Here is a 16927-nt window from a genome sequence, read left to right as displayed (position 1 = left end):
GTGTTTCAGAGCCCATTCTGCCTAACCTCACACCCTGTACAGGAAAGCACTTAGAGGCGCCTGGAAGTTGTGCTTTGCCACACTTAACTATATACATCAATTTGGAACTATTCTTAAAGTAAGTCTGCATGCAGTTTTAAAAACAAATATCATGTGACCAACACCTAGAATTACCTACATAACTGCTGCAATAGAAGCATAAGCAAGAGTCACCTCATCAATTTCAAGAGAGAAGTAATCTCTCAGCATTTCAGTCTTCTTCTTTAAAAACTCAACAATGTACTCTGCAAGTCCTTCTTTTGGGCCATCCTCTTCTGTCCAGCCACTTTCAGGGTTCTCTAAAGCAAGCATCGCTAGCTCATACAGTGGTGCTGGTTCCTTTAAAAATCCAAAGACAACACAAATATTACCCAGGCAGCTCAAATCTTTAATATAAAAGTGATCCTTAACTGCACATTTCCCATTATAATTTTTTGTGCAGCGAAATTTTGCTGCTTCTCCTAGTAAACAGAATATGCTCCTCTTACCACTTTGTAAAGCCTATGGCATGGTGGCTAAAAGTTGAGACCTTCCCAATATAATTCTGCTGAAGAACAGACAGAGCAGGTAGATTAGGCAGCAAAGTGGCTGAAGGACTAGAATCTTATGGTAAGAATGAAACCACCAATGTCAGAACTTGCAACAGGTGTGGAATTCATATCAGCTACGCTATGCTGATGTAAAGGAAATTAAATGTAATGCCAGTACTCATCAAAATTTGACCTTCCCACCCACAGCCTGATGTGACCTACTCTGCATACATTAAAAAAAAATCCATATTTCAGAATAATACAAGATCATAAACTGGTAACAGAGTACTCTCTCCAAAAAACGACATAAGGTTTGAAGAAGTTTATACTTACTGACAATCTTAAAACTCCAAAATTTGCAAAGTCAAAAACTAGTATCTGGTAGAAGAGCTCTTCACTACATTGAAAGAAAAAAAAATGAATTTATTATGGAAAGGTCCATATCAGTCAAGTCTGTCACATACATGGTCTCTGCTTTATAATGGCAGACCCCCTGAACAAAGCAGTACTCAGAAGACAAGACAGATATTGTGGAAAACTATAAAAATGGCTTTTCCTTTAATGATGCTATGATTTTAGCTATATGATTTTCACTGTTGTGCCTAACTACCACAAATATGCATATAGTAAAGAAACTAAAACAACATGTTACTGGCAAGTACCTTACATGAAAGGTACAGGAAGGTGTGAGGCTGAGGCAAGCTCTTTGCCACCTCAGGCTCTGTAAAACTCAGCATACAAGGACTTCTTAATTATGGTTCAACCCCCAAATTTCAGGATCTGCATAGAACATTTAAGTCACCTTAATTCGGGGCCCTTTACTGGGCCTATTTGAATGCCCAGTAAATCACCACATTGCCATTGTTTTATCTCAGTTCTATAATCAATCTCAAGTTCATTGGCTAGTTCAACTGCCACTTCTAATAACCTGTTCGTTTACCTGAGTTTTGTGGTATTCAGAAGATACAGTTTTGTCTGGTATTGTGCCAAGGCCCACTGAGGGCTAACGCAGCCAACAAATGAGTGATCCCGTAGCATCTCCTGAAGACCTGGAATAATACACCAAACATGAGAATGTGCACATCACTCCTCCTCTCTCCCTTCCCCTCTCTCAAATGCACATAAAATCATGTTCAGTATCTTGATTTTTATGGAAATCCTAAACTAGTACCCCAGTCATTTCTGTACCTCTTCTTCCAAAATACAGTAAAGGCTGTGTTATCCGGCATCCTGGGGAATGGGGAGTGCCAGTTAATCAAATATGTCAGTTATCCGAGAGATGTCTTTGCCTGTTCCGGCTGCTGCCCCTCCAGCTGCATCTGGCACACCAGGGCTTTCACTCCCCAGCGTCAGTGTGCCGGGGGACATGAAGGGGGGTGCCATACAGGCTGCTTTGCCCTGGGCCACGGTCCAAAGTCGGTGAAGTGGGACTCAGTGAAACCAGAAGTGCCATGGTGGGACTTCCAGTTTCACTTTTGCCGCATCAATCGGCATGCGGGTTAATAGAGCATTCCGGATGGTAAAGTGCTGAATATAACATAGCTTTTACTGTAACTAAATATTAACAATTATCTAGAAATTCTGAATGAATTTATGTTGTGAATTAATACTTGCTGAAAACTTAGAATGGAAAAAAAGCCGCCTATGTCTTGCTTTTTGTTTAGAAATGCAGTTAGTCTTTTGGACTAAGATCAAATATAGCCTAAGATCAAGTGTACAGGCTTACTAAAGTTTAAAACAACCCTAGGGTTTCAGACAGGCAGCTCAGCTCCCCTGTCTTGAAGTGAAAATTGCTTGTTTGGAAATTGGCCTCATCCCTTCATAAAGTTTTACACAAACTTTGATCAGCCTATGGGATTAACACGGTGCTGCTATTGGTTTGTGGATCAATCCACAAGCAAAAGAAAATGTCTGATACAGACCCACCACCTAAGCAAGTTTTGTATGCAACAGGAAAAGTAGGTTGACTTCTTTACAGCAGTCCAAGTGGTTACATAGACCTGCCAGAAGAATGACAATTTTGAGAACATGGAACTTGCATACTTGTGTGTGCCTGGTTATTAACTTCTTCTTGCAGAGTCAGTACGCTAGTTAAGTTAATAATCCTTCTTCGAGGGGTGCAGGCGGCAGTCATTTCGTTCCTACTATGATCTTCCTCCATTTCTACATCACTGTCTGCCCGCTGTCTCTTTCTGCAGTTCCAAAGGAAAAAACAGAAATATTTTCTATTCTCTTTATCATTTATGCCAACAGACATCCTATGGAGAAGTGTGGTGACCAAGTCTCAGATTGTACATCAAGTAGCACTGCAGAAAACACAGTCAGTTCCCCAAAGTTATCAAACATTTATTTCACTTCCAAAGCACAGTTTGTTAAAAAGGTAATTCCCAAAGCTATTTAGAACTCCTTAGCTCTGAAAACACACTCACACTGTTTAAGGGCCCAACCTAGCTCTTTGATCTCAACAAGAGAAAGACCAGACTCAAAGGAAGATACTAAACGACTGTGTGTTCCTTAACGTTATTCTTGGCATAAATAAAAATGTTTTCTTCCCTCCAATGGCTCCAATCCAACTCCAATGGATTGGCCCTATCCAAGTTTCACCAGGGGTTCCCCTTTAATAGTTTTGTGTCATCTTTTCCAAGGAATGTGTGCAGGACATATTATATTCTTTGTATTTAAATTCCCTTCTACTGAGAACCTCTGTTTTCTGCAAGTCCATTCATAGCATTTATAATTTTCCTGCATTAAAAAAAAAAAGAGAGAGAAAGCACTGGAACTTCTTGACCAGCACGCCTGTACAAAAAGACAACAACCCACACCTTCAGCAGAGTGGCCTTACCGAGGAGGCAGTGTTTCAGGAGAGAGCCTTCCAGTTTCTTTCAGTTCCTCTGGTAGCACTGCTGTATCCCCTTGTGCAACAGTTATTGTATTAAAGTCACTGAGATCTTCCATTTCAGCTTCTTGCTGTCTGGCTTTGCCATCACAAAGTTCTGAACTACTCCCCGGTGTCACTGCAGCAGGCCCTGTACTTAAGGATTTGTTCACCGGCTGAAGAAAAGCATCAAGCTTTTGCTCTCGGGCATCTGTGCGAACCATCTGGTGAGCATAGACCTTATCACCTGTTCCCTTAGATGTCAATGATGAACTTGCTGCTGATTTAACCACTTCAGTTGAAGAACAATCAGCTGATGGAAGTAAAGTCTTCATCATAAAAATTGGGAGGAAGGAGAGAAGAGATTCAGCACTAGCCGATCATACATATCTGTCTCTCTCTAAAGGTGGCATCTGCCCTCCTACAATGGATAAGCGGTTTGCCTTTGTACAACAGAACCCTTTTTTTTGTATCTGTGATTCTTAATCCATTTATGTGTCACAAAGGGCTGCCAAATTAAAGATGAGCCACTCAGCTTTTGCTGCAGCTTTTACTTCAAAGGGCACTGTTACGTCACTGAGCTGGAGTTCAACAGCAGACACCAGCCTTTTAAAATAAAAGTCGTATCAGTAAGAACATCTTAGTGGTTCAGCCCAGGTGATTTAAACCTCAACTGGTTCACAAACCCACATCCTGGCATCACAGGATGGGGGCTGGAAACCTAATCCTACACAGTATCCAGGTTAAACTATACCACATCTTCATCCGACTGAAGCATTTTAAATGGAACAGCATTGTGCTGTCTGCACAGAGGACATTAACCCACATGGAATCATCCTATTCCTATTTATTTTTTTAAGAACAAACTTGTTAAAAGCCTTAACAAGTTTTAATTTTTTTATACAATTATTTTATAAACAGTTATTACTCTCAATATACAAGAATGGAAGAGAAGTAAAACCAAAAAAACTTTTACAATGTTTATTGTCTTGTTTACTATAAATACGCTGAGAACTTTACCCCAAGCAGGGGTCAGGATTGGGCAATTATTTTTGTTGGCGGGCCACTTAGTGGGTTTTGGTGAGCCGTCAAAGGCCACACCTGCAAAATCTTTCAGAAGATACTATTTTAACAAATTATAGATTTAAAAAAGTCATATACTAAAACTCAAATATCTACTATGACATATTTTAATTTTACCAAACAACAAAAAATTGTTGTCCTGATTTGAGTAGTGTATATAAAGGTGATTGTATAATAGCTCAAAATAGTCTTACTTTTGTATATATTGTGTGTGTGGAGGGGGTGACCAGGGGGGGCATATGTCAGGGGGGGTGAGGTGTGGGGGCATGTGCACGTGCTTGTGTGGGAGGACGCCTAGGCACTAGGATCCCAGGACCCAGCTGGAGGTAGGAGGGAAGGATAGAGTGGGGGGACAGAGGGTATGTGCAACAGGGTTCACCCAGGTGATGTGGTGAAGGCACAGCCTGTGGCTGCCCCTACAGTGCTCCGCATGGGGCCAAGCCCCACACAATGCAGCCCACTCCATGCTCCCACCCACACCCATTGACCCCACCACCAGCCAGCCCACACAGCTTCCCAGCAGGATGCAGCTACAGCCACCCGGGTGTTGCTTAGATCCCCCTGCCTCTAGTGGCGGATTAAGATTTATTGGGGCTTGGGCAACAAGAAAATGGGAGGCCCCCCACACCCCATGATAAATAGGAATGGATCAAAAAGCATTAATAGACCCATTAAATGTTTACACATCGTATTAATAAATAAAGCACAAACACACAAAGTCGAAATTAGCTGCTCAATTTTGCCACACACAAAAGAATAAAACAAATGCCTTAGGAAAAGAGTACTCATGCATGGGATCACCATAAATGGTGGTCATGTAGATGCTTGTTTGACTGTTTTTTTAAATACACATTTTACATTGTACCTACGCCACAGTAAACTGCTATAAGAAAAATACAGGCCATACAGATAGCCTTGAGTACAAGTCTAAGAATACTGTTAGTGATTCTTGCAATTAAAGCAGGAGACCAGTACAATACATTTCAATGCTTTTTTTTTTTTTTAATCATTCCTGAGACATTAAACCTGTGCTAAACTTCATATATAGGCAGTCCTTTACTTAAAACGTTTTGAGTTACAACATTTCGTAAACTGACACCCTGTTTCAACTTTCTGATGTCAGTTTTGACTTTACAATGCTTGATCTGACGTGACAATGCCAGCAAACAAGTTTGTTGCGTCGCTTATCTTCCTGGGAACATCTGTCTAAACTTCCTTGGACACTTTCTTTAAGAAAGCAGGAAGGAATCCAGAAAAAATCTGCAGTCAAGACTCCAGAAAATTGCAGCAATTTTGGAGGAGATTCGTCTGACTTATCCTGTACAGAGAATTTGAATTCTATGAGTTCATCAGGAAAGTCCTGTTCCAAGTCACTGGGGTTAACTGCAGCAAGTTCAGCAGCATGTTTCCAACGTCAGTGATGTCCAGCAAGTTGTATTCAAGCAATACTCCAAAGCGACTGTTCAGCATCCTACAGGCATCCATCCAGTCGGTGACAAAGACAAGCTGCTCAATTATAACATGGAAGGTTTCAGTACAAAACTTTTGGCTTCTCTCAAGTAAGGTCTTAGGTTCTCCCGACTCATCTGCAAACTCTTTTCATTTTGGCTTGTTGCAGTTCTGCTGCTATTGTGTTTTTAACTTTCTTACCCATCAAATTTATCAATTCTTCACAAACACTTGATGACAGGTAAGGATTACCTTTACCCGTCTGTCCAAAGTTAGCCAGATGACCTGCCAAAAAATGCATCAAATTCCGCAATCAACTCCAAAAATCCCCCAAAAGTTTCCATTATGTGGCAATTCTAACAGCTCATCATGCTCATGGAATGCAAGTCCATGTTCACTTAAGAATATGATAACTGCTGCAACATGCTTAAAGACTTCTCTACGGTAGTGACACTCTGATTGAAACTGCTGTCTTAGATCTGCATCTACCGTACCTTTGCACGCTGTATCCATGCCAGCATACAGCTCTGATTTTCTAGGCTTCTCTCATGTTCCCACGGACGTTCAGGGTGCTTCTAGTCATTGAATCCACTAAATGCATGCACTTCAGTAGAAAGAAGTTTGCAGGGAAAGCAGTAGACATTTCCAATAGACAGTGAATGAATAAGCCAGTCCTGTGTAACAGATTCATCACTGGGCAGCTGACAAGAAAACAGATCTTCAGGCAGCATATGCATCTTCCCTCCAATCACCTGAGCAAAAGCAGAGAATTTTTCTACGTTTTTATTCTGACAAGCAGCTGAACCCTTAGCAATCCAAAAAGTCCTGAAACTGTTATCGATGTTGCTCCACAATGCAGGATTGCTGCTAAATTGACCTCTTCAGTGGCATTTCTTTTGCCTGCATAACTTGGCCCTGGTTTATTTGTTTCCCCACAGTTCATGGTCTGCTACTTCATCCTCACGCTGAAGGCCTACTTTGTCAGAAGCACTGTCTGCCGAACCAGTGCTGCAGTCTTCGCAGTCAGCTGTTTCTTGTTTCTCTCTCTCTCTCCTTGAAATAATGAACAGTTGTTGGTATCTTTTGAAGCAAAGAAGTATCTTTAAGTGCCTTTGCTTGCTTCAACTTTCTCTTAGCACTCCCGCTTAAGTAACATCGTTCCATACTGGGTGTTTTGTACACAAATACTAATATTATAGTTGTCTGTGAATTCAGATACACACTAGTCACACACGTCAGACCAATCACACAGCAAGTCATTTGCATATTGGAATGAGTATTATGCACATGCGTCTTGTATTTTTTTTGATGCATGCCTCTTACAGTTTGCCAGTCTACAGCAATAGTAAAAAATTTATATAATTATAAACACTTGGGAATTTTATTCTGTCATTAGTATCCTACATATTAATATATAATATGTTATTTATTAGGGGGTGCACCGAAAAAGATTTTCTTTGCCAATACTGATAGCTGATTATTAACCAACCCTATCTGCCAATGCCGATATGATAACTGATATTTAGTAATAATGCAAGACATTTTAAACTACTGACTTAAATAAACCTTTTCTTGGTGCACTCCAGGAGCCTCCTGTGTCACATGTATCAGTGTCCTGGCACTTAAAAATAGCGGCAAGGGCACCTGAACTAAAGCTTGTCAACTGAGCTTTAGTTTAAGCACTGCCACCACCATTTTTAGCATGAAGAACACCAATGCAGCTCTTTAATTACAGTGGCTCTCAGAGCTGCTCTACTTAAAGTGCTGCCACTCCCACCCACGGAGCACATGTAGAAGCGCCAAGGGGCAGCTGCCTGAGCCTGCCCAGCAGGGCTGAAGGGGATGGTGTGAGCCTTCCTGCCTGTCCACGGCTGGATGGTCTCTGAACTAGGCTGCCCCCCTAGGCTCCCCCCCACTTCTTCTTCTGCCCAGGGCAGGGCCACAGAACTATTAACTGGAGAAACTGGGCCACTCCTCCCCTGAAGTCAGGCCCCAGGAGCTGGACTCCAGCAGAGGGAGGGACCCCTTCCCCTCTTGGTGCTGCTGCTGCTGCCGCCAAGGGCAGAGCAGGCCTCCATACCTCACACCATCCCTTGTGAGGTATGGAGGCTGAATGGACCTGGCCGGGCAGGGGGTGGGGTGGCACATGCCCATCTCTCTTCCCTGATCCCCGCCACTCCCAGCCACAGCCAGAGCAGACCTAAGTGGGGTGAGGGCAGATGCAGGCTGCCCCCTGTGGGCTCAGGGCTTTCTGCTCTGCTGCCCTTGCCCCAGAGGCCCCAAGCCAACTGCACGCCCCCTGCCCACCTGGCAGCAGGAGGCACAACTCGCCGTCCCAATTCCTACCAGGTGAACAGGGGGCTGTGGCCAGCATGGGGCTTGAGGGAAAGACAGCAGAGTGGACAGCCCCAAACCCACAGTGAGCAGCCCACATGTGCCCCATACACAAATATGGGGGGTGCACATTCCCCTGCCTCGTTTGGAGGGTGCGCATAGTGGCAGGGAGCTGCCCCCTCTCCTCCCTGGCTGTGCTGCCCATGACTCCATCCCACTCCCCGCCCTGGCCAGGCACCGCCCCAGCCCCTGCCTCACTCCCTCCCTCAACATGAGGGCCTCAATCTGTCCCCCTACACCCTTTCCCCTCCATAGACCTACCTTCAGGGAGCTTCTCTCCATGCTGCCCAGCTTTTTTCCTGGCCATGTGCATATATACAGCTGCACACATGCACGTGGCTGTAGGCCCCATGCATCTTGCTCTTGGCAGCCCCAAACAGGAAGGACCCCTTGCAGGCTAGAATGCTGCCTGCCTGCAAGGGGAAGTCCACCATTTCCTAAGGAAACCCAGACACCCAGGGAGCCCCTAATTGGCAGGGGCCCTACAGGCCCGTGTGTTAATCTGCCTCTGCCCTGTTGCACAGCTCTGAGCAGGGTGGGAAAAGCTTCAGCCAGACAGCTACTGCCCCAATGCATGGGACTCCAGCTCCAGCTCCCAACCACCTTCCACCTGGCTGATTGCAGGTGGCTGTTCATTGCATCGGGGGGCCAAGCGGGTAGAAGGCAGCTGAGAGCAGGAGTCCTGAATGCTGGGGCAGGAGCCACCGGAGCAGTGCAGCAGGGGCAGACGGAGGAGGAGGAGCTGCTGGACCCACAAGGGGGACCTGAACAACACTAAAGCAACTGCAACCACACTGGGAGCAGCCCTGCCAGGAACCTGTGCACACTGGCCAGGGCTGGAGGGAAAGGCAGCCCAGGGCTGAGTGGTCTCTGGCTGCTGCTGCCAAAGGCAGGACAGGCCTCCATGCCCCAGGGAGCCTAACCCAGAAACCACCTAGCCCTGGGCACAGGCAGACGGAAGCACAGCATAGGCTGCCCCGGGCAGCGTGGGACGCAGTCCTAGGCGAAGTGCTCTGGGGGCAGCCATGGGCCAGATCCTATCAATTAGTGGGCACCACTCACAGGCCAGATCTGTCTCACAGGCCATATTTTGCCCACCTTTTATAGCAGGTCTTACCTATCGACAAATCTTCAACCCAAAAACACTGCATATGTGTATGTCTGTTATGTTATATACATATATTTTGTATGCATGTAAAATAAAAATGTTTTGAAACTAAAAATAAGCAACTAACTTGTCTGCCTAATACCACCTATATATTCTACTGGTTTCATTTAGTTACTATTCAATTAATTGCTTCATAAAAAAGCCATTGATTTACGAGTGCTTAATTTTTATGGTAGATTTACTAAAACACAAAATCCCTTTAGAAATTACTCTTCTGTTTCAAACTCTGCTTTTTGTAACACCAAAATCACTGACCACAAGAGATTCAAAAAAATATTTCCAGTCAGTTTGACAGCATACAACAGCACTTTGCTGAAATACTTTCCCTAGGTGTTTAGGTCTTCATTTAGACAGAACAAATAAAACCCCAACAAAATATGAAGGAACCATAGTTGTAAAACTATGCACTGAAAAGTGAATTCATGGGAATGAGATAGAAAAAATACTTCATTTTCCCAAAATTAACTATATTTTAAGTTAACAATAGTTTAATACCCAAGTATTGACATTCTCACCTCTTGAATCAACGTAACTTCTCAAGAGGTGAACAATACAAGCATCACCTAGATTACATTCAAACTTTATGCAGAATACATACTACCTCTGTATTCTCACCTGTGTGAAATACATCCTTGAAGAGTTAGAGCCCAGTAACTTGCTCTCTACATGCTGCTGCACATGTTCTAGGATACTATCTTCATGAAGAAAGTGAACTTCATGCTTTGTTGGGTGCACATTCACATCCACATTCTGAGGGGCTATTTCTAGGCTGCAAGACATTTTAAAGAGAACGACTTAAAAACACTCTGCTAATGGTGAAGTATACATGAATCAGGGTTGCAAACTCTGTCACAACTGAGGTCATAACTCTACCCAATGCAGCCAAGGTGGCCCCCAAAAAATGCTTGACTAGCAGCATTTGTTGTTTTAATGCTTTAGACAGAATACTTACTAAGGAATGTGACCCACTGCCCACTGAAATCAGTAGGAGCCTTTTTACTGATTTCACTGGCCTGGATAAACCTCGAAGGCCCATGGCAGATATTAATTTAATTCATGATTAGAATCTGAGGTATTTTTGCCTGATCCCAGTAATGGTGCATCCAACCATACCAGATGTACATGGCAGGATGTGCAGTTTTGGGGATTTGGGGATAAAATTCCTCAGATCCCAGATAGTTAATGTGCAGGAAGCCCAGCGTTGGAGTCCAGGCCCCCCAGTGCCAGGTTCCCTGCACTCTGCAATCAGGTGACTGGCAGGTTCAGGCATGGGGCAGTTGTGTCCTAGACCCTGGTGGCTGCCCCCTACCCAATCCTGATAATTAGCTAATCTGCAGGATTGGGCAGGAAGCAGCCCCAGGTCTGGGACACATGCCACACATTCAGTTTAAAGTGGGGTACAAATCAGCCACAAAGATGTTTAATGTGAAACATCTTTACGGCTGGTCTGCCATTTTGTGCCTCCATAAATTTGCACATGTGGCAGTTATTATATGTATCATGTGATTAAGATGTTAATTGCATAATATAATATCTGCCAGAGGCCTAATGAAACTAATTTTTATGTGAAATATTTGCATAACTATTTTTAGAAATCCCTATCACTATTCAAGTATTCCACAGGTGACTATGTCTATCATCTCCGAATATTGGACATACGTGATTTGTCATTATTTAGCGATACCTCCATGCAGGGCTCCAGTTTGATGCTGTAGTATAAGACTCAAATATCTGCTTTATCATTAAAAAGCAATGCATAAAAATCAATGTTTCAAAATATTATTGAAAGAAAAAAAATTACGTCTGCTTCCAATTCTCCAGTCATCCAGATGACAGCTTCTAGTTTGTCAGGTATTTATTCTAACATATTTTTACCTTCTACAACTAATTACATTAATCCAGTTTTATCCTGGCATATCATTGAAGACTAACAGTAGTTAACAAAAATCTTTTTGGATGGAATATAAACCAGAGTAGAGAAAGACACATATGGGATTTAGGTCCAAACAAATGAGTAACTTTTTGTGTCCTGCCGTGGTAACCTATATTTCACAAATGTTTCATGAAATCCCTCCCATAAATCCAAATGACTGCAACTGGAGTAGGTGTTCAATACTTCTGAAAAGAAACCAAACAGATTCTTCTTTTTGTGTTTTTAAATCCTACCTAAATCCTGGTACCTGAAGCCAAATGTAAACGAAAGCCATTTTCTAGCTGCCACTCACCGTGACTAGCCCTACAAGGCAGGCATTAAAGATTAAAACTTATTTAATTAGCTCACCTTAAATACAAGAATGGATGAGTGCCCTTTGGCAAATAAGCAGCATATACAGTTTCTATGGCTTTCCGCAAAGCAGTGGATTCTACCAGTCGATCTGGAAAGAACAAGGACAAATCATGTAAAGCAAACAGCACCCACTTCAATACAATGTATGGTGCAAAACCATTCTCTTAAGCCAGACCTCCATGCTTTACAGTTACACACAATTCTGAAGTCATTTCCCTTGCACCATATTTTTCTTCTAATACAGTTGAATTTACCTATATTCGAAGCACTACCTTTAATATTTAAATAACTTATACATTTAAAGTCAGACTACTTTTTCAGTACTTAGCACTGTCAGGGACTCTGTTTCACTTTCTAATTCTCATACACTAGGCACCATGCTCTTGTGCCTACTTGCCAACTTTTCAGGGCAATATTTAATGCATGTATATGCACCCCTTTTTCTTGCTCTGTATATCAAATCAAGGTATGTTTAAAACCGTGTACAAGATACTTGTTAGTTTGTAACTTACCTTCTGTAGCCTGTGGGGATCTGGAATGCTTCCTTGCAGCTAAATTATAGCACTTTTAAAAGAGCTTAAAGCACTTTATAGTCAGCCTCCTAACACTCCAATTAACTAGCTATTGTTGTATTCCTTTGCAGATGGATAAACTGATGTACAGCACTGCTGAGTTTAACCAACGTGCCTGTACCATCAAGTCAGTTGTAGAAACAGGAATAGCAGCAGTGCCCTGTTCTGGTGAGGGCTGGATCACAGTGCTATAAATCTGCATGTAACGCCACAGTTCTTGGAATCAAGCAAGTGTACCCAAATTTAAAACTAATTCAGTTTATAGGTGGAAGAAAAACTTCACAACATAACTGTTTCAGGCTCTCCAAAGAGATGAATTACCATAAGTATTGGTGTCATTTTAACTTAACACACTGTAACACAGAGAACTCTGAGCAACTTGGGGAGAAGTGTACTGCAGGTCCAATTGTTCACCTGTCCTCCAGATAAACTCCTATTCTGGGGTAAATATTTGGAAGTCTGGCTGTTGCTGCTCTCTTCTCTCTGGGTTACAGAATACAGAACTATTTCTGCCCCTAAGGGAAAAGACCATGCTATCAACTCAGAAGAAAGAGGCCCTGTGCCATTACTTTTGCTTCTTTGGGACAGGGAGACCATTCCATAGGCATGTGGGACAGCACCACTACAGGCGAACCCGTACCATGACACGGCAATGCCCCTAATTGTGTTAATCTGGCCCTGATCCCTAGCTAAGCTACAACATTCAGAACGCAAAATACAATTCACACTGCAGAAACATTAAGCAAGATCTGCAGGTGAGCATAGAAACAGGAATCAGAAGTATTTTGAAAGAATGTGTGTTTATGGTGCAATTCTGCTCCTCTCTAGAAAGAAACATGCTGTTCTGCTAAATACTTTGAAAAAAAACAGAAGTCTTTACAAAGTATGCACATTTCTTTTTTACTTACGATTTATGAAGAGCAAAAATATACATTTCTTCACAGAATAGTTGGCATTCGTTATATAGCCTTTCACTTTAAAGGCCAGCCTTGTATCTTCACAACCCACTTCTATGAGTTCTCTGTAGCAATGTTACAAAGAAATGGAATACATAAGGGCACGCAATGCTACAGAAAGATTTTAGTGATAGTTCAGGATTATAGTACTTGCTATTGGAAATGTACCCCTATGCATTTTATTTGCAGATAGGAAATTTAAAATTATTTGCTGGTAATAAAAACTATTACATCATTGTATGAATAAGTTTGCTTGTTTTCTATTCACAGGCCTAAAGTTAGAGTCAAACTAGTAATGTACCATTTTAAAAAAGCATTCATGAATTATCTACAACACCTTAAGAAAAATATTAATGTTATGTATCTTTTATATTGTCTCTCTAGAAATGGTTGTTACATCAGTGGCATTGAAAAAAACAGGTATCACTAACAGTGACCAAGACTTCAAAATTTATCTTTGGTTCCACTGATCGAGGGACGAGTTGTTTCTGAACAAATGGCCAAGTACATTTCCAACAGGATTTCAACATTTAGGGGTAGGAGGATGGCAAAAACCTGACAGTGTTTAAGTACCTTCTCTGCAAAAGGCGAAAAGAACCTAACTCTATTAGTTTGTAAAATACTTTCAGCCCAACTAGGCACCACCTACAGTGGCTAAGGAAATCCTATTAGGCTTAAATAATTTATTACCATAGTTTCCTAGCAAAGAGTTACACTTTCTACATTCAGTATAAAAAGGTCCCAAGTGATAATTATTTAAAATTTTATCCTAGAAGAATCATGATATAAATGTAGTTCTCATTTAGAACTAACTTAGATTTAACAGTCAACATTTTGGGGCCTACATGCCTTTTTCTACATTAGGTTATGTGAATAGGACCATCGGTTTCATGAAGCTGAGAAACATGTATGAAAAGAATAAAGTCACAATCGTTTGTACTCCTAGAGAATACATAACCCCATAATAGGAAATAGAAACTGTACTGAACAATGTATCCTTGAACATTAATGTCTCATTGTTTTCTGCTTCTGCTAGAAATATTTGAAGTGTGTTGTGCGTTCCTTAGCTGTAATTCCAATTTTATTAGCAGAATCAAACTTACCTTTCTATCAGTGGCAACGGTCCAAAAGAATTGGCAGCAAAGGATTCTGGAAACCTGTTCTATGAATTCTCTCAAGTTAAACTTATGAGAGGAGATTCTTCCTACAACTGCAAATAAGCTTTTCTAGGGAAGGGTATGTTTCTAAACCTCTTTTTTTGTGGATTTATTTAATAACACTAGGTGCAAATTCATGATAACCGTACAAAGGAAGACAGATTTCAGGAAAGCACATTTCCAGGAAACTAAGAAATCCAGTAAATGAGGTTCAAGGGAGGAAATATTAAAAATGACACCAGCATAAAAGGGAGTCAGGACTTCCTAATCAGGATGTAGAAAATTAAAATTCTCTTAATTTGTGGACAGCTTCCTTTCTAAGTGTTGGGGAAAGACACCTTATCTGACAAATGCCTTCCCTGTCTCTGACAAATGACAGAACTTCTGTGGGGTTGGGGACAGTATATTGTGAACACCATTCTCTTCCTCACTCTCAGAGAACTTTCAGGAAGTCTACCATAAAGTTGAATTAACTTCTTTACCGTTGAAGTCCTCATGGGTAATTTGGAAGACAATGAGTGATTTTATTTTAACTGGTATATTGAGCTGATTCAACAACTTCATTAATTTTGCACAGGAAAATGACAAAATAGCACCCCTGAGCATCACAGAGACTTCATCTCTCAAAACAAACAACCAGGTTATAACATTTCAAACATACACATATATTTTTATGGTTAACATACCGGCTAACAGCATTTCCAAAGACAGACCGAATATTGTCCACGGTTGTAGCATTTGACAGGGTTCTAACATCTGCCACTGTATCACCTTGCTAAAACAGAAGGAAACAGATAATCAGAATCAATGTTTATGATTGTGCCTTACCACTTAAATTCATTAAGTAACAATAACTAGAAAGATCTTTTATGCTCTTTGGGAAAAATGTATGTTTTTTTAAACTGAATTTTTGTTTCATCTATTTTTTTCTTCTTCAAGAATCTATACATATTTAAGCAGCAAGGATACATCAACACTAGACGTTTTGCCAGCATAGTTAGTGTGGTTAGGGGCATGCCTTCTGGCAACTTTTCTACGACAGCAAAAGGACTAGTGCAGCATTTTTGCCTCTATCATTTATTTCAGTGGTTCAACATATTTTACGCTATAAACTAATTTTATATTAGAAGCATGCTGCTATTATAAGCATAAAACTTCCAAGTGTAAACTACATGTAAATGAGTGGTGGCAAAATAGAGGAACATGAGACAGTCTGGGCAAACTACAAGACTGAAGTGACAGGTAATTTTTCACATATAGCATGTCGAGAATGCATGAAAATACCCTGCAATATGTGAAGTTCGGTTTTTTTGTACGAAAGACTTCACTGACTATTTCCTATTATTAATAATAATATAAGGTCAGGCTTTCTCTTTATAAGTACATAAAATTACAAAACTTTTTACACACCTTTTTAACTGCAAAACTGATGCCCGAGTTATGGATGGCATACCTGAAAGGTAAACAAAGGCTCAATGTGAGAAAGTATGAAGTTGTCCCCACCACACTGATAAGTCAGTAGAACAATGACCAAATAATTTTTTGTGACACAACAACATGGTTCGAGTTGCATTTCATGTAAGGAGCTGTCGTAAGAAATTCTAACAATTTGCTAGTAATTATCTGGCCTACTCCAGACCACATGAAATTTAAGGATCGTCTTAGAGGTCTCCAAGTACTGGAAATCAAATGTTTTCATTTTTTTCTAAACAAACTATATGGATCTTGTCAATTCAATTCCGTAACAGAAGCTAAAGCTGGGTATGGGCAACAGTAAAACATCAACCATACCAAGTAATATCTTTAGTACCACAAAGTCAACCATCAGTTTCTAGGAAAAGGAGAAGGAGGCTGGCTAACTTGGCCACAATAATCACCACGACTGGGATTAATTATTTCTACAGAAGGGGAGAATACCAGCTAATCTATAACTTGCCGAATCAAGGAGTCCTTGCTTAATTTCCACTTTGACCTCATTCAGTCTACCAACTGAATGAGGACAAAGTGGAAACTAAGCAAGGACTCCTTGATTCGGCAAGTTATAAATGAGGTCATTGACTGAATGAGGTCATCATTAGGAGTCAGGTCAAGCAAGTACCCACAATTTGGTCCAAAATATGTGCGTCAGTATGACAACAACCTGAAAACATTATGGAAACAATGCATATCGTTTTCCTTATTCTGGAAATCTAATTTACTGAGCCAGTGATTGTAGCAGAACACTAGGGTGCTCGCTACTAGTAATAGTAACAAGGACAGCTGCCAATCAACAGGGCAGCACAGGTGAGGGTTGCCGGGGCAACTAATGTGGGTCAGCTGGCTAGAAGGGGGCAGGGCCTGGCCTTTATAAGCAACCAGGCTGAGGCCAGAGGCAGTTCCCTTCTGGCAGCCTGAGGTGCAGGAGCTCTGCAGCAGAG

The 16927-nt window shown here is 41.5% G+C and overlaps 1 protein-coding gene across 1 annotated transcript in view; it reads right to left on the bottom strand.

Annotated features, from left to right (window-relative positions):
• The window catches only part of MLH1 (mutL homolog 1), a 31724-nt gene that overhangs the window by 4292 nt on the left and 10505 nt on the right, over positions 1-16927 (bottom strand). The window contains exons 7-16 of the mRNA XM_019538150.1: positions 15921-15963; positions 15197-15285; positions 13306-13418; positions 11820-11913; positions 10154-10307; positions 3412-3773; positions 2613-2761; positions 1510-1618; positions 903-966; positions 214-378 (exon numbers count right to left, since the gene is read on the bottom strand). Of these exons, the coding sequence (XP_019393695.1) occupies positions 214-378; positions 903-966; positions 1510-1618; positions 2613-2761; positions 3412-3773; positions 10154-10307; positions 11820-11913; positions 13306-13418; positions 15197-15285; positions 15921-15963 (1342 nt within the window). The remainder of the gene's footprint in view (positions 1-213; positions 379-902; positions 967-1509; positions 1619-2612; positions 2762-3411; positions 3774-10153; positions 10308-11819; positions 11914-13305; positions 13419-15196; positions 15286-15920; positions 15964-16927) is intronic.

Source organism: Crocodylus porosus, unplaced genomic scaffold, assembly GCF_001723895.1.
Source record: "Crocodylus porosus isolate Cpor-Errol unplaced genomic scaffold, CroPor_comp1, whole genome shotgun sequence".
Classification (NCBI taxonomy): Eukaryota; Metazoa; Chordata; order Crocodylia; family Crocodylidae; genus Crocodylus; species Crocodylus porosus.
This window is presented reverse-complemented; position numbering and strand designations above follow the sequence as displayed.